Source organism: Numenius arquata, chromosome 7, assembly GCF_964106895.1.
Source record: "Numenius arquata chromosome 7, bNumArq3.hap1.1, whole genome shotgun sequence".
NCBI lineage: Eukaryota > Metazoa > Chordata > Aves > Charadriiformes > Scolopacidae > Numenius > Numenius arquata.
In genome coordinates, this window is record NC_133582.1 from 61,765,155 (window position 1) to 61,788,709 (window position 23,555).

At 45.0% G+C, this 23,555-nt stretch overlaps 1 protein-coding gene across 6 annotated transcripts in view; it reads right to left on the minus strand.

Annotated features, from left to right (window-relative positions):
- Positions 1–23,555, minus strand: part of DYNC1I1 (dynein cytoplasmic 1 intermediate chain 1) — a 169,164-nt gene that overhangs the window by 39,635 nt on the left and 105,974 nt on the right. For all 6 annotated transcript variants that reach the window (XM_074151118.1, XM_074151115.1, XM_074151117.1 and 3 more), the window contains 3 exons: positions 9,835–9,981; positions 5,215–5,328; positions 1,695–1,828 (listed from right to left, as the gene is read on the minus strand). In XM_074151118.1, the coding sequence (XP_074007219.1) occupies positions 1,695–1,828; positions 5,215–5,328; positions 9,835–9,981 (395 nt within the window). The remainder of the gene's footprint in view (positions 1–1,694; positions 1,829–5,214; positions 5,329–9,834; positions 9,982–23,555) is intronic.

Here is a 23,555-nt window from a genome sequence, read left to right on the forward strand (position 1 = left end):
CAGGGCTCTGCCACCCTCACAGGAAAGAAGTTCCTCCTCATGTTTAGATGGAACTTCCAATGTTCCAGTTTGTGCCTGTTCCCTCTTGTTCTGTCCCTGAGCACCACTGAAAAAAGACTGGCCCCATCCTCCTGACACCCACCCTTGAAGTATTTATAGGCATTGATGAGATCCTCCCTCAGTCTTCTCCAGGGTAAAAAGACCCAAGTCCCTCAGCCTTTCCTCATCAGAGAGATGTTCCAGTCCCCTCATCATGTTCTGGTGTATCCTCTCCAGTAGTTCCCTGTCCTTCTTGAACTGGGGAGCCCAGAACTGGTCCCAGTGCTCCAGATGGGGCCTCCCCAGGGCAGAGCAGAGGGGGAGGATGACCTCTCTCCACCTGCTGGTCACACATCTCCTGATGCCCCCCAGGATGCCATTGGCCTTCTTGGCCACAAGGGCACATTGCTGGCTCATTGGCATCCTGTTGTCCACCAGGAGTCCCAGGTCTTTTTCCTCAGAGCTGCTCTCCAGCAGGTCAGCCCCAATCTGTACTGGCACAGGGGGTTATTCCTCCTGAGGTGCAGCACCCTATACTTGCCCTTGTTGAACTTCATCAGGTTCCTCTCTGCCCAATGAAGTCCCTCATATTGCCAGCGTGGTGTCCCTTCACTTCTGGTGACCACGAAAGTGTGGCTCCCCTTGGGCTGCCCCGCCAGCCCTCGCAGCACATGCTGGAGCTTGGAAATACAAGGAGGGTGACAGCAAAAAAGCTTCATGAAAGACAGGCGTGAGCAGAAAAGGGGTGTGTTTGTCGATGGGCAGGAGAAGGTTTGCTAAAAAGGTGGGCCAACGAGAGGGTCTGACACCTTCTCGCTCTTGTGAGGAACAAACCAGGCGTCTCTGAAAGAGCAGAAGTGAGAAATGCCCTTGGGCGTGCTTCATTTCTCCTGGCAGCCCAAGACTAATTCAAACCATCAGCCACCACGCGCCCACCAGTATTATGCCAAAATAGCTACAATTTCGTGATACTGGTCAGCCATCAGGCTAAAATAAAAGTATTTTAAAATAAAAAAATATATTGAACAAAATATATGTCAAACTATTTATACAAAATTGGGGATGTGTAATAGACTGGAAGCACTGGATGGCCATGCCTCAGGGCACGCGTGCTCTGGTTCTCATGTGCATGGATGCCCATGGTGGCTTTTCTCTGATACACATCTGTGGAGACTGAAGATGGAGCTGAGGATGGTGAAAAATGAAGTGGATTACCATCTCTTGTGCATGATTTAGGACCGATTACCCTGCAACAGAACTGTCTCCTAGGATGTCTGATTCAGCCTGCCCAGACATAGATACCTACATCTCAGCTGGCTGTCTAGACCTCCGTCTCACCTCACAGGTGAGAAAGGGGCATTTCTTAGGTCCCAGTCATCTCCTTCAGGGAGATGTCTGAAAAGGCAAAGGAAATCCAGCCCTAAGAGCAGTCATTGCTCCCCACACAGTACACAGGGAGCCTGGGGCAACTCCCCAAGGATTACCAGCTGTAGCACGGATGCTCCAAGTCAGAAGACTCCTGTCCTGGTTGCGCCACAAAGTACAGACACCATGGATCCAAAAGAAAAACTATGAAACACTCTCCACACACACCTGGCTACCTCACACCAGTATAGGCAGACAATGTTATTTAAGTACAAATCACTGAGCATCACCTTCCGTGGCGACAGGCCGTGTAGACTGTTCCCTCTTCACTGCCCACGACGAAGTTATTGACGTCTCCGGTTGGGAAAGCCATTCCTGTAACCGCCACTGGCTTGGACTTATTGTACACCAGCTCCATGCTCTCCTACCAAAACAGGTCTTCATTAGTATTATTCTGCAGATTTCCTTTGGTTTTTGTGTTTTTTATTTTTTCTAATTCATTTCTAAGTGTCACACAGGGTAGCAGAAGGGGAAGAAGAAATCACTTGACCCAGCCACAGGAATTCTACAGGGTTTCTACACAGGACCTTGCAAGAAGATGCAATGTCACCAACTAGGATGGCTCCTGCCATCCCCACCACCCTCTGTCACGCGTTTGAGAGTGGCGGGAAAGCACTGGTCCTTGTGACATCATCCAAAATCAGGCAGGGATGACAGGCGAGAATTTGAGATCGAATGGTGTAGAAACTGAAGGTAATACCTTAATGGATACACTTGCCAGCCCCGGGCTCTAATAAAACATGCAGTACCCTTCTATTTACAAACATTTTTGAAATCGGTTAATGTCAGGTAACACGTGTCATATCGTGTGCACCTGAGGCATTTATCCGACTGTGCCATTTGACCCTTTGCAGAATAAAATTAAAAAGTCGGGGCCCTGCCCCTACCACCATTCTAAGCATTGCTTTTCAGGGATTTTCTGAGGTAACCACAAACATTCCCTCTAGATGCCACCATCAAGCGACGAACCAGCAAGCATGTTTTCTTTTTTTTTCTTATTTGATAGCTACATTTCAAAGCGAACCAGCATGCCCGTTTCTGCTATTGCCAGTACAACAAGCGTGAACGGTCTGTGGGCGTTGCAAGACGTGGATGCTTTTGAACAGATTCTGCTCAGTTCTCAACTTTTTGGTTGTTCAGCCTATATGGTGTAACCCAAGATCCACAAAGGGGCTGAACGATTTAGCAATTTTCATTTTTAGCTATTTAAGTGGGTATGTTTTCTACGTTTAAAATGCCTAAGCTGCTATTCTTCTAGGGCCAAAGCCCGGAGCATTTTTCTCAGAAGGGCTTTTTTGCTGTGGCTGAAGAAAGTGGACGTCCCTCTGAGAGGAGAGGGCTGCAAATCCATAGGGAAATACTTCTGCCTGATTTATACTTTTCTTTGAAATACATTTGGTTCTATTAAAAAGGCAAAATGAGACCTGGAAAACGCATCGGCAGAGCACCTGTGGGCCATATATTTCTGTGAAAATCTTCTGGGGTGAGATCATCATTTAGTGGAGACACGGCCAGCCACTGTGGTGGACTCTCTCCTCCCAGCACCTACACCGTGACTGTACACCAGTGCTCTGGTTTCTGTGTCTTCAGAAAGTTTCAGACTGGCAGACACCAGCAACAGTCTGCTCCTCACAATTTAAAGCTATAGCATGTAGCCTGACATCAAGTCCTGTGCCTTTCTTCTCTAGATCACCATGAACATGATGAACAAACTGCAGTGTTACGTGGGGTGTGTTCCCACCATTGGTGAAAGCCAATTATGGAGCTGGGAGATTCCATCTGAGTGATGAGGTGCCGGAACTGAGATGTTCACAAATCTTTCCTTCAGAATTTAGTATCCCAGTAAGCAAATACGTAAGGGTGGGACTTATCTTCTTGATGTTTAAGTGAGAAACTAGGGAAGGGATTCAGGTGCCTGAAGATAGATCTCTGGGCATTTAGATCATAGAATGGTTTGAGTTGGAAAGGACCTTAAAGATCATCCAGTTCCAAACCCCCTGCCCCATGCAGGGACACCTCCCCCAGACAAGATTGCTCAAAGCCCCCTCCAACCTGGCCTTGAACCCCTCCAGGGATGGGGCAGCCACAGCTTCTCTGGGCAACCTGGGCCAGGGTCTCACCACCCTCACAGCAAAGAATTTCTTCCTGAGAAGAAATCTAAATCTCCCCTCTTTCAATTCAAAACCCTTCCCCTTGTCCTATGGCTCCCTTCCCTGATCAAGAGTCCCTCCCCATCTCTCCTGGAGCCCCTTTAGGGACTGGAAGGGGCTCTGAGGTCCCCCCAGAGCCTTCTCTTCTCCAGGCTGAAACCCCCCCCAGCTCTCTCAGCCTGTCCTCACAGCAGAGGGGCTCCAGCCCTCTGAGCATCTTCGTGGCCCTCTGCTGGACCCGTTCCAACAGGTCCATGTCCTTCCTGTGCTGAGGACTCCAAAGCTGGATGCAGGACTCCAGGTGGGGTCTCACAAGAGCAGAGCAGAGGGCAGAATCCACCCCCTCGACCTGCTGGCCACGCTTCTTTTGGTATCTCCACTTCTGTTCCAGAAGAGCACTGGTTTCCCCTGGTCCCAGGACACAACTACCAGGCCTGTACTGTTGCCTCAAATGAGCATGAGCCATATGATCCGACTTTGAAGTTGGCCTCACTCTGAGTAGGGGGTGACTTCCAGAAGCCCCTTCCATACTTAGATTGGACAGGTCTGCTCCCCAGGGTGTCTGAAATGGTGTTTCACACCGGGGTGGGATGAGTTGGCCTCCAGAACTGCCTAGTCTTTCTCTGCATTAACTGCAAAGGGAACCCAAATCACTAGCTTGGACTTGACAGGGACCTAGCTTTTAGGTGGCTCAGGTTAGGATAGAGGAGTCCCACTTCTTGTGTCAACAATGAAAAGCAAATAATTCGACACTAATTGCACATTAATGCATGATTAATGGGTGATTAATGGAATCATTAAGAGGAGTTTCTATGCAGCATTTTGAAACGAGATCAGATCTCATGCTGCTTAGCAAAAATAATAGTAATTATTTTTTTTTCCCTAAGAAATTATGTATAAAAAAAGAGTGATGGATTGGAGTAGAAAATGTAAAACTCCAGAAGATAACACTGAAAAGATGCTTTCCATAGACCGTTTTCAGCATCAGATTCTTTGTGTAGTTCCCATTATTATAATCACTAGTGGTTTGGATGATTTTCCTGGATTTCCTTTCATTTCTGATACAAAGAAGAGGATGAGGGGAGGGGTTAGAGAGACAATAGTAGCAAACAGTCCGGAGTCAGGGGCGGGGAGGGGGAGGGAGCGAAATTAGTCCTAAAACTTTTACTTTGCATTGTTTGTTCCTTTGGCTACTGAGGGCAGGCAGGAAAGCCAGCCTGGAAACCCGTCGTGCCTGGGGTGTGCTCGGGAGCACCACAATCCCCTCCGTATTTGTTAAACAACGCTGTGGAGTAAGTACAATTTATACCACAGGCGACTTCTGTAATTACCCTGCTTTAAAATGGATTATTTCATTTTCACTTGAAACTGACCTATGTATTAACGTATTACAATAATTACATGATTTGTGGTAAAGGAAATGGGTTTTGGCTCTCAGCGGAGACGGCTGGAAGCGAGCTCTACTCTTTCAAGTGCATCCATTGGCTTTAGCTTGTACAGGACGTGCGGGTTTGGCTTTTAGGAGCTATGTGCCATTTAGCAGGTATCTTCCTCTACTGAAGGTGCTTTTTTTTCCCCGTAGAGGTGACAACAAACCCACCTGTGGAGTTGAGAGCATGTCCAGGCTCCAGGAGCACATTTTGCCATCCGTGGAGACGGTGATGAGATTGTGCGCGTTCTGCGTCCCAACGACATTCACACAATACACAGGATGCTGAAAAGACATGAACAATCAGAGCGCCATTCTGACATCTTCGCAAGTTCCTAATGTCTTCTCCTAATGTTACTCTAAAGAATGATTAAGTAGTCACATAATGCCTGGAAAATACAGGACTCGGCTTTTGCCAGATAGGAACTGTTTTGTGATTTATTTTTTTTCAATTTAAATTTTTAGAGGTAAATTATGGAGGTGGAAATGTTTTCAAAGTTTCATTTTCCTCATAATAAAACAACCCAGCTGAGTAATGCTGTGAAAACACTGAATTATGTGGATGAGATTTCACCCACGGGGACATGTATCATTCTACTGATGGCTTTTGACACTGAAAATAGCCAGCAGAAAGAGGCAAATAGTCCAAATGGAATCAAAATGAATACTTTATTCAAGAAAACAGCTGCACAAAACTTGAACTTTTGCAGAATTTGGCTTGCATGCTAAGTATTTGCAAATGCACTCCGGCAGAAAAACATGCACGAGTCCATCAGCGCTCTCCAGCACTGGCCAATATACCTTTTTGGAGCTGTCATTCAAAGTGTGGAGTGACCAAATTCAGGGTGTTACACCTGGGTCACCACAGTAGAGTCATTCCGTGGAGGCTGAATTCCACTTAGTATGAAATAATGAAACTTGGCCTGTTCCTTTTCCAAGGAACCTGGTAACATTTTAAGCCTGGAGTGTCATCTGATATCCGATGGTGACCCATGAGGGATGGTTCACATTCAGCAATCTCCAGGGTGAAAAATCTGAAGAACAGACTGAACAATAAGATTTAATTTCCTTTGGCCAGTACAAGTGATACTGCTGAATTAAGGGTAAGACATATACCCAAGTCAAGCAAAGAAAAATTGTATTTCTCTGCCTCTTTTGCTGATGACTAGAAGAGCTGCGTCTGCAGGAAGAAAAAGTGCTTTTCACTAATGCTTTCCTTACTTAAAGAAAATTAGGACCAAAGTTACAAGAGACCCCTACAGAGCTTCTAAGCCAACTCCATGTAGGGTTAGAAACCTAGAATTTGCTCCTACTGAAAGGAACGGCAGAACTACCACTTATTTTAGACTCCTTTAAGATCCAGTCACCTACCCAGTCCATAGGGAAAGGCAGAAGCACTGGCGAACTCTCGGGCTCAACACCCGAGGGGGCTCAGTAAATGTCCCCCCCTGCACAAAGGGCAGCATCTGGATGCAGAGTGTGCACACACCGAAGGTGGACTCAGAAATGGTACCTTGTGCTCGGGGCCCACCCGTGCACACCAGTAAGTCTCCAGGTCCATTCTGATGCTGATTTTTCTCTTTTTTTCCCCAAGATTGCCAAGCACCAGGTTTCCCCTGGATCGTCCAATGGGCCCCAATCTGAGCCTCACACATTTCATGCTCTCGCCCTTGTACATGCGACCTTCCTCCTGCCTGGAGGTGAGCTATTGACCACAGGGCTAAATATGATGAGTGCACCCTGATCATAGAATTGTCCAGGTTGGAAGGGACATTCAAGATCATCTAGTCCAACCATCAACCTAACTCTGGTAAAAAAACATCACTAAACCATGTCTCTAAGCTCTGTGTCAACCCGTCTTTTAAATCCCTCCAGGGATGGTGCCTCAACCACTTCCCTGGGCAGCCCATTCCAAGGCTTAATGACCCTTTCTGTGTAAAAATTGTTCCTAATATCCAATCTGAACCTCCCCTGGTGCAACTTGAGGCCATTTCCTCTTGTCCCATCGCCTGTTCCTTGGGAGAAGAGACCAACCCCCCCGGCTACACCTTCCTTTCAGGGAGTTGTAGAGAGCGAGAAGGTCTCCCCTCAGCCTCCTTTTCTCCAGGCTGAACAACTGCAGGCTGATGCATGAAATAAGCCCAGTCCCATTTTTTAACAGCTGTTTGACCCCCACTGGTGCAAATGGGCAGGTATAGAGCGGGTTGGAGGAAGCTAAAGAAGGCAGTGGAGCACCTAGAATACGTAGGGGACAGGGAAAGAGCAAGCCATGTCATTCCAGAAGCACCTCAGTGGTGCCAGATCTGGCTTCAATCAGGGCTACCAGCCATCAATTGCACGCACAATAAAACTCACGGCTGAAATGAAAAAAAAAAAAACAGTAAGGAAAAATGGATGAAAAAGACACCCAAATGTATGTAACAGAAAGTGTAACCAGGCTCCTTCCTTTCAAAGGGTGGCTGCCAGCTTGCTTTTATTTATTTTGGAAATGAAATCATCATGCAAAAGGGTTCTGTCTTAATTAAAATTTCCTGTTGTCCCCAAGTGCAGATGTGTGGTGGGTGTGAAAGGAAATTAGTGAGTAAGCTGTGGGTAGAATTCTCTTTCCTGGTGAATCCAGGCGGCAATCAGTGATACTAAACTTTGGGAAGGCTTAAGTCAGTGATAACAACACACTCTATCTGTTTCAAATCAACAAAGCAAGAGAAAGAAAAGAGAAAAATCATTTTTTTTTTACATATAGCATAAGTTCAATTAAAAAATTACTATTCAACTCACGTATCTAGCAGTACTTAAAGTAACATTGCTGCAGTGGAGTTGTCTTAATTTAATCCTTTTTTTTTTTCCCTTGGCAGCTAGGATTCAAGCCAGCCTTTTGCAACCAAGACTTCGCTTACAGTTTATGTAAGTGATTCCTACATACGAACATAAAGTAAGCATTCTTTTATTGTAAAATCTGATCACTCCTTAAAAACAACATGCCTCCTCATGTTAGACTGCGTAAACACTTATTTATACCAATCCCTGACAGCACATAAAGTGCCCATCCACAACTAAAAGTCATTTATTTATATTTATCAAAAGCAAAACATCACATATTGTTCTATTGCAATAATAAAACTAGTTTAATATGTAATTCCAGGAGGTACAATTTTCTCTCAAACGTTTTTTTCGGTGTAAACAAATTACTTCCCATTAATCTTTTTTTTTTTTTTCCACTAGATTTTGAGTCCCAGTTGTTCCATTTTCAGTGATAGCCAGCTTCTCGCCACTAGTTTTCTGCTCTGCTGCATCTCTAAATAGCACTGCCAGGAGAGACTGGGGGGGGGGGTTCATGCAGATTGAACAACATTGCTGGGGACAAAATGAGCAAAATCACTAGGGAGAGGGAACAGCAATGTTGAAGTTGCAACCTGTGGCACAGATCAGTAGATTATTACATCAACATCCATGATAGCGGAAATTTAGGGAATGGTACTTGTGCTGCCTGGCCCGCTGAGCGCGTTCTGTCCACATCTGTCATTTTTTAATTGAAGAGACTTCCCATCATAACACTGAATCTTTTCTATTAATTCACGTAGCTTCTGGAGTTGTCTTTTAACTCCAGGGATTATGCTGTCACGGTCAACTAAAAGCTGAACCTTGATCTGCAAATTCCAACGATAAGAATCACGGAATAGTAAAAGCTGGAAGTGCAAAAGACCCATCACTTTGATCCTTGGTCTGCTAGAACAAGATTATTGTCTTATCTCTCAGAGTGCTTTGTGTGGTTCAGTTTCTTTCCTTTCAGGAAATCTGCATTTTTCTGCATTCTTATATCACACTATTCCATTTTTCTCCTCCTTTCAGCCTGCATTTTCTTTTCCGCTTCCACTCAGGAATGGTCCCAAGCCCATTCCCAAGATGAGATACATTTACCATCCACAGAGCACACCTTCCAGCTCTTAGGAAGAGGCTGCCTGAGCCCAAACTCTGGGAAGAGAGCTCAAGAAGGCACAACGTCTTAGAGCAGGATGTGCTGGAAGTCCAGCAGAGCGAGGACACTTCAGCAGGTAATCCAGGGTTGTCTCTTCTCCAGCACAATATGAGTACTTCGCAACGTAAAAGAGTCTTCTACCACTGACATCATCTTTGTATCACAGAGAAACTCTCTTCCTTCTCAGGAATTTTATCATAGAATCATAGAATGGTTTGGGTTAGAAGGGACCTTAAAGATCATCGAGTTCCAAACCCCCTGCCCTGGGCAGGGACACCTCCCACCAGACCAGGTTGCTCCAAGCCCCCTCCAACCTGGCCTTGAACCCCTCCAGGGATGGGGCAGCCACAGCTTCTCTGGGCAACCTGGGCCAGGCTCTCACCACCCTCACAGCAAAGAATTTCTTCCCCAGATCTCATCTCAATCTCCCCTCTTTCAGTGTCAAACCCTTCCCCCTCCTCCTATGGCTCCCCTCCCTCATCAAGAGTCCCTCCCCATCTCTCCTGTAGGGCCCCTTCAGGGACTGGAAGGGGCTCTAAGGTCTCCCCGGAGCCTTCTCTTCTCCAGGCTGAATCCCCCAACTCTCTCAGCCTGTCTTCATAGGAGTATAATCTCCTGGCCTGACTGTCCAAAATGTGATGGTTAAGCACTTATAGGAGGTGGTTGTACATCTCCCGTATCTATTTCTTTCCTTTCAAGGGTGACACTTGCGTTTTCATCTGTGTGGCAACCAGCATCATAGAGAACACTAGACAGGTCATCTTACCTGCCAACCCTTTCCTCTAAGGAAAGGAGGAGATGAAAATCACCCTTACCGTGTGAGCAGCAGCAGATAAGGGAGTTCTCTGAACTGGAGTGCGCCTGTGGCTACGATTATCCCACAAGACGATTTGGCCAGAGTATGTTCCACCAACGACCAGGTTTGGGTGAAACCGGGCAAAGCAGACAGACATCACGGAGGACTGTAGGTAGAGAAAAAGAGAGGGGTTAATTGGTCAGTCTCCTTAAGGAAGCATATTGTAATTAGCATTTTGTACTTTAGAAATCACCATATGAGCTCTGTTCATATTCCTTGCATGCTGGTAATTCTACTAAAGCCAACAGGACACATGCAAAGAGCTAATTTTGACTCCAAAATATGTAGTTCCATTGGTCTTAGGGAAAATATGGACCATAGGATGAGTCTTAGCATGATGCTAAAAACCTGAGATAATCTCTCCATCACAGTAATGTCAAAATGCTTAATTTCAGTTCCAAAAGCAAGAACTTCAAGTAATCACATGCCAACCCAACAGAGGTCAGCATCCCGGCCCATGATTTCCCATCAGGGAGAGCTCTTCCCTGGTTGCTCCTCTTGCTTTTAGCTCTCAAACAATTTGAGGTGAGTTTGTAAGACCCTCCAAAGTTCACCTCAGGGTGCGTTGCCTCGAGAGCACCAGCTGAGGAGCTGCATCTCATTGCTGGGTCAATCACTGATTTCTCTGCTACAGAGAGGTCTTCTTTCTTCTAACAGCAGAGGGAATCACACTTTCCCTTGCACTGTTTGAGCAGAAACGTGTTTTTCCTCTTTTCAATGACAGCTGAGCTGGGTTTGTACATTTGTACGGTTACCCTGGCTATGGGGTAGAGTGCCCCTACAAGCCAGCATGGAGATGGGTATCCATCCCAACCACCGCCTTCCAGGCTCTTTAAAATAACACACAACATCTGAAGTCCTCAAGGGAACAGTCCCCAGAACCTTCGTGTGCCAACAGGCTTCAGCCAAGAGCAACAAGCTCTAACTCCATCCTCTTTCTAAGGAATTATTTCCCGTTTTTCTCTAATTGATCCTGGATGTTATGTCTTTGTTTTATGCAAATTGGGAAGCAAAAGTTACAGCATTCATATAATTTCCTAAGAATTCACATACTAATAAAGAAAGTTTGCAAACAGAAGCAGATGCCATTTTTTCATGGGCAGTTTTTGTGACGCTTAGAAGCCACAGAGCAAGACTTGAACTGCCGCGGCAATTCCAGTCAGAAACTGAAATTCAGTGTTAGCGGTCGCATTCTTAAAAATTCATTTTCTGGATGCTTTCAATGAGTTTTGGTAACCAATCTTTATTATAGTTTAATGTCTGGATATTTTGAAGTGGTGATGTTCCTACGTGCGAGTCCCTTTTCCAAAGGGTTAACTAAACTACCATGTTCCAGTTGCATTAAAAAGCATTGCAGACATTTAAGAAAACTTTGTTGAACTGGAAACACAGGAGCTGCGGAGCTGAACGAGACCTAACGCCTACCTGGCAGGTGACCTCGTCTCTGGCAGGAGTGGATGGAGTTGTAAAATCCTAGACGTGGCCAGATGTCTTCCTTCCTCACTGCTCCTCACCTTGATCTCTAGCAGCTGGAGACTGCTTTGAACTCTTACACTAGAGGTTTCAATCCCCTTCTGACAGGGCTAGAATTAATTACGCTAGCTCTTGATGTCCGTAACTAGGTTAATGAGAATAAATCAGAATGTGAAGTTTAAATGGTTTTTACTGAATTCATGTGGTTGCCTGATATCTACTGTTTAAACCCAGATGATATGCTAAATTAACTTGGTAGACATACTTACAGCACACAGCAGTAAATTCAATGCTGTTTTTTTGACCTAATAAGGTCGCCCAGAGAATGAAATAAGCTGCCACTACCTTCTGCCTTCCCCATTCTCTCTGGATTCTCGTTCACTGGACACCTTTGATCCCTTCTTGACTAAAGCTTTTGCATACGTTTCTCTGATGTTATATAGCCTAGTGTCTAATGACTAGATGATTAGTACACGTAATTGCCTATTTTAGTCCATATCTAAGTGCTTGAGCACAGCAATTACATTATGGTCAGCTGTAACAACCAAAGGTAGTTTCCAAACACCATTTCCAAAGGACCTATGAGCTTTCCAGATAAGAAAACCTAACCCTGAGAAACAGGACTTCGGGACTGCTAAGAGGGGCTTAAAACCCAGCTCCAACGCAGCTGCCATCCGCTTTCCACAGATCCCCCATACATTATAATTAAAACGACCCTACAGCACATGTTCTACATTTTATCTCTTTGTTTAATGGCTTCGTGAGTTGTTTCAATCAACCCCTCTCGTTCCTTATAACCGAGCTGACAGATATTCTTACATGGAGTGAAATAGCCAGATGATTTTAAAATAGTACAGCTCCACCACTGTGTACACCCTGCAGCAGCTACACGGCTCCACATGTATTTTAAGAAACCCCAATTCAAACAGTCATTCCACAACAAAGTTCTCAGTTTGTCCGAAACAAACTCGGGAGACTCTGAAGCAGGGCAAAGCAGCCAAGCGGACAGTGTATTTTTAAATGTTGTGTTTTCATGGTTAGCATGTTTTTGAATTTAGAATCCCAGAATACAGTTGAATGGTCAGGACGTAAACTGCTAAAGTGTGTTTTTCATAAAGTTCAAAAATAACCTACAGGCGTGACACGGACTTAAGCCCTCTGCACTGCTTCTAGTTTTACATATTGCTCCAAAGTAACTCACGCTCTTCAGCTGATGAAATGTTCACATCCTTTTAATTATGTCAATATTATTTTTCTGCCGAGGAAAAACTTCCGTCAAATATTAGAATTTAACAATTTAAGAACTCCACTCCATAGCACTTAATACAGTGATTATTTTCTTAAAGTTAATGGCAGTACTCAGATGAGTAAGGGCTGTAAGAACCAGCCCATTCATTTAACAGCTTTAAAAGCATTCATTTCTTAGCCTTAATGGGAGAGAGCGGCAGACAGGTCTCCAGTCTGTCTGAGCAGCTCTGTGCTCGAGGAGAGCGGCAGAAACCATTCCCTGTGAACCTCTTCTGCCTCCAGGCTGCCTCTCCTTTACCTCTATTCAAGCTCCTCTAAAAGAGAGTTTTGCCGCTGACTTCAAAGGGGGAGGAACCAGCGCACGGGTCAGGTTCTAAAATAACCGCGTATCCCTCTTTGCACGTCTACCACACCGTTCTAGAGAAATCTCACGGCCCTTTCCAAGAACGACGGTAAAGCTTCCCAGTTTTTCAGTCAGGCATATTTTATCTGCTGTAGGCGCTTGGTTCCCCGTTGCAGAGGAGAGAAGCAGCGAGTTTCACAGCGTATGGCAAGAGTGCACAAAGAAATGTCAGAGGGATCATTCCACAGGGAGTTTAGTGACCACGGTACAAAAGCAGCATTTAGAATCAGAGAATCACAGAATGGTTCGGGTTGGAAGGGACCTTAAAGAACATCGAGTTCCAACCCCCCTGCCCTGGGCAGGGACACCTCCCACCAGACCAGGTTGCTCCAAGCCCCCTCCAACCTGGCCTTGAACCCCTCCAGGGATGGGGCAGCCACAGCTTCTCTGGGCAACCTGGGCCAGGCTCTCACCACCCTCACAGCAAAGTTCTTCCCCAGATCTCATCTCAATCTCCCCTCTTTCAGTGTCAAACCATTACCCCTCGCCCTATCAAAGAGATTTAGAACAGGAAGTTCCCAGCATTATCTTTTTATAGGTGCCACAGAGCACCCGTGTCTGCAAGTTGTCAGGACCTGCAAGAGCCAGGCAAAGCCCAGTGTTTGATCACCTTCATTCCTCCCGATCGCTCTGTGCAGTGAATCACTTCATTAGTCACTTCATCTTAACACTCTGGTGTTTTCACCCTCCCTGCAAATATAATCTACTGGGTTTAGCTTCGTCTGTCCTCAGCTTTCCCAGCAACCCTGCTGCAGTACTGCTGGTACTGCTGGCTTTGTGATCTTCCACCCCGATCATCTGCTCCCGTGTCTTGGCCATGGCTTTCTGGTGGTGCTGCTGCCTCACCCTCCCGTCCATGTGGGCCAGCATCTCTCCAAGGGCTCTCAGACAAGCCACCAAGCCCCCATTCACTCCAGGTGGGACCACAACCCCAGCCAAAGGGAGAGCCATGCCCAGGGCTGCTAAACCTCAAATTTGGGTCCAGAAAATGGGAAATCCTGCTCCCAGATGTTGCAAGAGCCGCCCTGAAAACGTAATTGAGGAACAAAGCATGCAACGCCCGTGCTCTTGTCATGGCAAAGAAGAGGCTTGGCCACACAGAACATCAGTGCTGCCCAGCCCTTGGAGAGGCCTGGTTTGGAGGCTGTTGGTCCATCTTGGCCCATACGGAGGGGGCGAATGCTCAGCCACCTCCTCCTCCTTTTTCTCTTCCTCCTCCTCCTCCTCCTCACTGATGCTCTCCACTCCACCAGGCCCTGAGCCCTCTTCAAATGGTGGGCAGAGCTGTTTTTTATTTTAGCAGCTTAATCCAGCCCAGATTTGGATTAATGGTGGCGTATCCCTCCAACCACAGATGCACATGCTCGGGACAGACAGCCATTTGGATTCTCCTTGCTGAGAAGCCTGACCTCAGTACCCACATCTGATGCCTGTGAGGCCCCAGAGAGCCAGCTGGCTGTGCTCATGGCCGTGGATGCGGATGGCACTCTGCCCAGCCACCAGCTGAACAAGTTCACAAAGACCTGGGTGCTAAACAATAATGACTTTCAATAGGACGACGACTACTGCATCCAGCGAGACCTCTTCTGCAGGAAACCACCCCCGTAGGCCGGTGCTGCCATACTGGTGCCATATGCCTACACTTGACACCAGATGGATCTCAAAACAATACTTCCTCAGTGGGAAGAAGCGATCTGAGGAGTTCACAGGCATTTCTAGACTCCAAAACACCAGGTTAGATTGCAGCAGGCACTCAGGAAACTCCTGGGTAGATCTTCTAGCTGAGCAAACACATGTGAAGAAACTCTACAGTCCGAGGCATGCTAGTACAGGGCAGTCTAACACAGACAACAGCGGGCAATAAAATTAACTGCAGCTGAGATGAAGAGGCAGATACTTTTCCATGCTTGAGGGAATCAGCTTAGAGGGACTGAGGACAGAGGGACAAAGCTGTGGTACTGCCACTTAGCCAGAACCACGAGAAGGTGCCAAACTCATCGTCCTTCATCCCTAGGAACTGAAGAACAGGGACTGGCCCTCTGATCACCTGTGCCCACCATCCTACGGAATTAATAAATAAAGACAAAGGGCAAAACAGTTTACAGTTTACTCATAACCTTTTGCTCTCACTCCCCCTCATTAAGAGCAGCGTTTAAAGAGTCTAGGCACTCCCAGTCCCTCTGAGACCTGCCCCAGTTTCTTCTGGCCAGGGAAGCAGATCAGCTCCTCAGGCTTGCATTGCTACATACACTCGTCTGTGGCCCCAGAACAAACACAGACGATAGACCTCAACTGCAAAGGTGGATTAAAATCCTCATCTGGAAACAAAACAGCAGCTGAGTTACTAAATAAAGCCCTTTTCTTTTCCTGCCAGGCCAAGGAACCGAGCATCAGCATGGAAAGAATCGGTACCAGATCTGAACACCGGTTTGACTGGTTTAGTGCCCTATTACAGCCTTTTTGCACCACAAAAGAAGGTGTGAGATACCTTGAAAGAGGCAATTCTAAGGTGGCTTTGCCCTGGCTACTGAGATACCTGGATTTGTACACTGAAATAGAGACTATGTTCCTTCCAAGAGCCTCGCTTAGTTTTAGTATCAACTGTTATGAATCTGGATATTTCTGTGTTTCACATAAATATCTTCATATAATTAATAGTAATAAGAAAACGGCACAGAGGATAGCACCGGAATTACAACTCTTTTTCCCAATTAAATTTGAAAAGGTACCTAAAACATGATTTACATGTACGAATACCTTTAGTAAAGAGGTTAACCCATAATTCTAAAAGCTTTAAATGCCTAAATAGCTTCCTATTCAACTACGAAATAGCATTTGAAATACTCTGTGCTAGGCATTATTTGTGGTACCATTCGTCTTCTACTAAAAATAAAATAAAAGCAGTTGACATACTTCACGTATTAAAAAAAAATAAATAAAACCAAACAAACACTTCTTCAAACCAAATGTCAGAATCCTGTTTAATTAAAAAAAGGAAGTTTATACTTGGTTATGGTGTGTGTCGACATCTATCCCTTTGATTTACAAGAGTACGGACTGGAAAGAACAGATTGCTTTATTCAAGAGAAAGAAAGGAGGGAGGGGGGCCCAGTGTGACAGGAAAGAGTGTAGGCTGTATTAACTTCAGTGCTTGTTAAAACATGAAGGATTAATGGTAGAAAGGGAGGGAAGAATTGTGAATGTCTCCAGTTTAGGATCTTCAAAAATGTTTGGGGATTCTAAGAATGTCTCACCCGACCACATGAAAGCTGCGCAGAGAGGCTCAGCCACACGACTGCTCTAAATCCAAAGCTGGTATTGCTCCACTTATACCATCAAACCAACGGAGCTGAAACGCAGCCACAAATTAAATTTATTTTTATTGAAAAAGTACTAAGTCCTTAAACAGAAGGAAAAGAGTATGTTAGGAAACACAGCTCTCGCTCTTGGCCGAATTCACAGGGTAGGTAACTCTGACATAGAATCATAGAATCATGGAATGGTTTGGGTTGGAAGGGACCTTAAAGCCCATCCAGTCCCACCCCCTGCCCTGGGCAGGGACACCTCCCACCAGACCAGGGTGCTCCAAGCTCCCTCCAACCTGGCCTTGAACCCCTCCAGGGATGGGGCAGCCACAGCTTCTCTGGGCAACCTGGGCCAGGCTCTCACCACCCTCACAGCAAAGAAGTTCTTTCTAGTATCTAATCTAAATCTCTCCTCTTTCAATTTAAAACCCTTCCCCTTGTCCTATGGCTCCCCTCCCTGATCAAGAGTCCCTTCCCATCTCTCCTGTAGCCCCCTTCAGATATTGGAAGGCCATTATAATGTCTCCCCAGAGCCTTCTCTTCTCTAGGCTGAACAACCCCAACTCTCTCAGCCTGTCCTCATAGGACATCTATGTCCTATGACATCTATGTCCTATGACATCTAACCCCGACATCTAACCTCAGCGCTGACACCCGAGTGCTGCAGCAGAATCGGAGCACTCTGCCCAGGTCCACAGAAAGGCAATGCCCGGCCCCATGCCGTCATTTGGAGCAGGGCAGAAAGCTGGAGCTTTCAACCTTCATCTCCATAAGCGCAGGTTCAGCCCATGTAAGCACAAGCATAAAATAATCAGAAGAAAGTCCACCAGCTGCTTTGCCAAAAGGGAATCTGCACTTTGGCACTTTTGGAAAGTGCATTTGCTAATGTTCATCCCCCTGAGTTGGGATGACTCAGAAAAGCAGCAGAACTGTTTGCTCTGTTGCAAAAAGCAAATAAACATGATACTTCTCCAACGCCACATGGGGAGATCCTGCTTGCCCTTATCCATGACTGCAACTACAAATCAGCTTGGTAATCCCAAATTACTATGCATATGTGCAAGCCTGAGAATACAATCTTTGCTGAATATCCTACTTTGTCTGTTAGGTTGAGGACGAGGGAACTTTGTCTGTTAGACTGAGGATGAGCCTGGAGAAATAAGGAGCAGTTTCATAACAAAAAATCAGGCACATAAAAATCAAGTTTTCTTTCCACCCAGCTGCTTACACACCAAGTACCCAAATTCGTCCTTTTTCTCTGGTTAGGAATTGGCTGCTTATCAAATTGCAGGGTCAAATCCTCAATGTCCATGCGCCTGCCTGTTGGAGAAGCAAGTTCTTCCTTGGTTTGTCTGTTTGACTTAGGCCAGCTCAGGGCATGGGTGACAGTGTCACTGCCTGCCACCACCCACAACGGCGGCTGCAAGGTCCTGGGGACAGAGACTGCTTTGATACGACAGGTTTGTACCAAATTCCTTTCAAAGGCATCTGTCTGGTTGAGGCCTCTGAGATCCACCAAATAATAACATTACATGAAAAGTTTCCTTGGGTAAGAAGCTGTTCTGACACTGAAGAGTCTTCACTTGTTTTCTGAAAACAGGGGGCTGGTGGCAGAATGTTCCTACCAACCACCTGAAATCTTTTAGAAATAAGTCATCACGCACATTAGATAGGACAAAACAGAAGGTGTCTGGCATGTTTCTACTGACACTTTTGATTCTGTTAACTAATGGTTGCCATTTTCACACAGAGGGAAATTCCAAGAGATTTTAGAAGGTAAAATCTCCGGTGAATTGCAGCTGGAATAATTTCCTAGCGATGACACCTCCTTGACGTTCTGCCCACATTTACATTTAGTCACTTTGACTTCTGCTTTAAAAAGCACATCAGACACAAAAGGTGTCCATCCACGCACTGGCTGGGTGGTGAGACAAAGGTATTTAGGTGCTGCAAAGTGCCTCGGCAAATCCCACTGCTTGCCCTTCTCTTCACCTTGAGGCACCCAACCACATTTATAAACCTAGCTCAACACCACTGGAATTTAATGGAATGTAAATTAATGTCCTCACAGTTTTGGTCTGCCAGCAGCCAAAATTCAGATTCAGCAGCAATCAGTTCCCAACTGTATTTCATTGTTAATTCAGGGCAAGATGCGAGTCTTCTATTTTGTTTGCTATGGAGAATGTATAGAGATTTCCTTCTGACAGTAAGTAATGTCAGGTTGCAATTGTCACCCCTCTTTTTTTTTTTTAAGGTCAGAAAAGGGCTTATTGGACTGGATTTCTAATATTAAAGGGCTGTTTACCAGAGATAGTTCCCCCAAATAAAGAATCACACAATCTGCATGATAGCTTAGTTGTGTTGAACTCAGAACATCAGTAAGATAAGTTACAGTGAACTCTGCAGCAATTCACAAAGGGGCAGTAACTGAAGAGAAACAAAAGATTTTACATTCAACTTTGAAATGCTTAATTCTCCATTCCCCCCAGCCTCTAAAGAAATATACTTAAGGACACAGTCTTTGCGGAATTTTAGGGACACTTTAACTAAGACACGAACAATTGCTGTGGCAAATACCCCTAATGCCATGCACTGAGTCTTCAAAACTCAGTGCATAGTCTACGCATAGACCCTACGCATAGTCTGCTGTGTATATATTCAACCTACTGTAAGTACATGCTGATAATATAATAAAGAATGAAAACTGATGCTTGGCTAATCCTCTCTCATTTTCTTTAGCACTCATTTTGGCAAGCAGGGCAGAGATTGCAGCGTTCAGTGCCAGAAGGTCCTGAAGAAGGCAGAGTATTCAGTATAGGACAAGTTTTCAAAAGCCATCTCCATCTGCATAGCCCTAAAGTACTGTCTACGTCTCCATGCATTATCATCCACATGAGGATGGAAGAATAGAGATAGCAAGATCAGAGTCCATAGTGAAAAAGAGAGGAAGCGTTCAGTTTAGCCTGTTTTGGCACCTGATGGCACGTTCTGGAAATATCAGAGTTGGACTTTTCAGAGCACATAGAGATAGCCAATTCCAGGCTTGGAGAACAGAAATAGAAACATGAGCTGTTCTTGAACTGTGGTGGTAGCTTGGTAGTTTCTATGGCAGCAGTTCCACGCGTTTAATCAATCAAACTACGTGAAGCCAGAGATGAATTAGAAGCCAGTACAGATGCTGCAAGAACAATTATCTACAACTCAGCCTGTGAAGTTGGGCATAGCGGTCACAGCTGCTAATAAAGGAGTTGCAGATAAATCTCAAGTGTGACACTTAGTCCAGAACCCCCGAATAAACGCACAGGCCATGAGAACCCAGGCACAGTCAGAAGACTGGACATATCAGAACAAGAACACTTCAAGACCCCAGCTCAGGAAAGAACTTATCTTTTCTCAGAAGGATGTTTGTCCATGAACTTAATTGTAGGTAATTCTTCTAAGTCCCTCATGACTTCAGTGACTCAAGAGCTGTTCTCACGGCCAAGCAAATTGCCTAAATGGGCTTTCTTGATGTAGGACTTGTGAGAGCCAGTGACCTCCTTTCAGAGAGGAAGGAAGGAGGCCCTCATGTTCAGCTGACACTAGGAAGGCTCTGTAGAATCAGAGACAGTCGTGGCCCAGCTGCCTTCTGCATAACCCCAGAATTCCAGGGAAGGGAGAAGGAGCATGAAGTGTCAGGGACAGACTCACTGAATCGTCAAGGTTGGAAGGCACCTCTGGAGATAATCTAGTCTAACCCATTGCTCAGAGCTGGGTCAGCTGGAGCAGACTGCTCAGGACTGTGTCCAGTTGGGTTCTGAGGATCTCCATGAATGGAGACTCCATGACCTCTCTGGGCAACCTGTGCCAATGCTCAATCACCCTCACAGTAAAAGAAGGTTTTTTTCTTATGTTTAAATGCTATTTCCTGTATTTCTAATTTTGCCCTTTGCCTCTTGTCCTGTCACTGGGTGCCACTGAGAACAGCCCAGCTCCATCCTCTTTCCTCCCCCATCGGATATTTGTACACACTGAGAAGATGAGTCTTCTCTAGGCCGAGCAGCCACAGCCCTCTCAGCCTCTCCTTAGACGGGAGATGATCCATTCCCTAAATCATCTTAGAGGCCCTTTGCTGGACTTGCTCCAGTATCTCTAAGTCTCTCTTGCACTGGGGAGCCTAGAATTGAACGAATCTCTACTTACTGGACCCCTCTTTACTTATCAAGGACTTTGACTGAATGGAGCTTTGCCTGATCCTGGAGATAGGTCACTCGATTTTCCAGGCTAAGGCTATGAGGAGACTTCTGCAGGAAGTCCTATGGCAGCAGAAGGACAATGTTATATCTCATGTTACTTGTTTCTAAGCTATTGGCATTTTGTACTCTGTAGTCTGTGTCACTTGGGCAAACTTCTATCAGTTCACTGTCAAAATAATTACAGTAATCTTATCTTTTTGATTTAATTGTAGCTTCTAGTGAAGACTGACAGGCTATTATATTTGCCCAAATCCATCACTTTCACTGATGTATCATTTATAAATAGTGTCACTACATCATTGGAAATAATTGAAAACTAATTAAACATTGCACATAGATATGAGGATTGCGAGACTGAGAGGCACAGATAAACAGCTATCTAGTGCAAGTGCAGAAGATAACACAGGCAAGAATTACTATTAAGGGCAGGAACACGAGTTGCCTTCACACTGTTCACATCTCCTACAGTAAATGACTGTACAAACTCCGATAGGAGTCTCCTGGCTCTGCACCCAGACAGCATTATGGAGCAGCCCAGGCCACGTGGGGGTACTTCCCATCACAGATCCAATTTTTAATCCCTCTTTCTCCAAACAAACCTTAGTTTCCTGCAATTTCACATCCTGCTTTCCTCACCTGCAAGGTTCTGCAGTTTGGTTGCTGCTATTTTTTTTTCCATGAGTAGTCTTGGAGGGGAGAAAGGAATGAGAGAAGTGTTTTTCCTGTCTCAGGGTCAAAGCCGTAGTTACAAGAAATCAGCACAGTTATGCCAGCTTACGTTTTCTGACTCGCAGAGTCACAGAAAACCACATCTTGCTCAAAACCAGCTCACCTGGGTCATCCGTTCTCACCAGAGATGGGACATTTTGTAACGCATCACTCTCCTGCCCGGAGGAATGGATTTACCCCAGACAGCTCATGGCAAACGGCAATTCTGCACAGCTCCTGCACATCACTGACTCAGTTCGAACTCAGCTTACTCTATTTATTTGCAGATGCAAACATGAGATAGCAAATGTTAAGCGTGTTCCTCTCCACGTGTAATGACTGGTGATTCAGCCTGTGCTCGTGAACAATATGGAACTCGAGTGGAATTGATATTTATCTCAGTTACAAAAATACTAAACGTTGTTATAGGAGCAATCAAAACGAGTTAATCGCAGCTCCCAATGTGCCCTGGCGCATTTTGCTGTAGAGATAATGAAAACACTCTGATCTCTTCAATATGACAAGTTTCTAAAAGTGTATTGCCTCTTGCACGTAGGACATTTGCTTGTCATCTTACGCTAAAATAAAGGCACTTTAACTTTTCTTCCCCGATATTTTTCATGATAAAGACAATCCTGTTTTAATAAAATTTCATGAGAAAGGTCTGCTTTGTGAAAGTTAAATCGATGGTATTTGTTATCACTCGTACTCCGTTATTATGGTTATATAATGGATCGTGAAATTTTTGCAAAACACTACAAACGACTTCATATGGGCACTCATAACAAAGGCTCCCTTTTTATAATCCTCATTATAGTGACAGCGATTATGACATCATTATGCAGAGTAGCGCTCGTCCAGTAAGAATCCCTGGGCAGTCTCTGAGGGGGCTGACAGAGACTCCCCTTTTTGTCGCTTCTCGGAAGACTCTCTGCCCCACACAGGAAACGTCTTCCAAGGATAATACTGGCATCTCCGCCAGTCGGCACGTGCTTCTGCCTTCCCTTTGTGGGGAGCCGGGAGCGTTAATCATCATTAAATCAATGGTGCTCGTATACAAAAGTTCTTTTCAGGGAAGTACTTGTCCATCATCCAGTGGGGGCAGAGGGTGGAAAACTGTTGATTTTAGACCGAAGGCAGAGGACAGTTGTATCCCGGGCTGTAATGATGGATTCCTTGGTTTCTGGGGCCTTTTACAGCACTTTAGAAGAGTAAATGGTTTATATTTTGTGCCAGGTGACACAGAAAGAGGCTTCACTCCACACACAGAGCTCACACAGAGACAAAACTCATGAGGTGAAAATAATTTTTCCAAATTTGGACCAAATGTACTCTCCATTGCCAGTCGCTTGCACCGAGCACAGTTCCTTAACCCAAACAGAAAAGTCGTGCCTATGGCTGTTTATCCATCATTTGCAGTGCGGCAAGGGAATTGCATGGTGGTTTATATCCTTTGTGGAAAACAATTCTGTGGAAGGATCCCAGTGACTTATTGATTTCACATCTGATCCTGCATCTTGTGTTCACCCAAACCCCTCTCAGCACTGGGAGTTTCAGATATACCAGAAAAACTTTAAAACGCAATGTTCACATCAACAAAGGAAAGTCATGGTCTTTTTTCCCTTCCTTCCTCCCTCCCTTTTTTTAAAACTATTTTACATTAGGTCATGTTGAAATGCAACTAAATCAACAACTACAAACCCATAAAACACCCTCAAGAACAATTGCAGGATTTGGTGCTTTTTTTTTTCTCTGCAACTTTGGGATAGTTTGACAAATCTGTGTCTTTTTCTCGACAGAATTTTTAAAAATTCTGAGCCGAAGGAATAATGTCATGTGTTTATAAGTATCAATAATCCAAGCCATCTGCAAAGGAATGGTTTTGCAAAAGCATCTCTTTCAGGACACTCTGTGGATTTTGTCACTGCTTGAGGTTTTGGCAAACCATCAATATCACTATAATTTTCTCTTATGAAATATAGTTTTTGACTGAGATCTTTTCTTTTTTTTTTTTTTTTCCTTAGCTAGCTAAAGTTTAAAAATAACTGCATGTCTAACTCCGCAAATTCAAAGGTTAGGTTTTCTCCAAATTACATTATTTGTATATCACATATTAGATGCCAGTAGTTCAGAAAGGTACAATGCAAGTTGCCAGTGAAACAAAGAAACTTAAAAAAAAAAAAAGGAATGCCTGCCGTATCGAGTGGCCAACATATTCTTTATATTTGGTCTGAAAGGAAGAATACATGAACTTTAAGAAGAGAAAGAGCACCTTTAAGTACAGATTCATTGCAAATCACTATTTTAA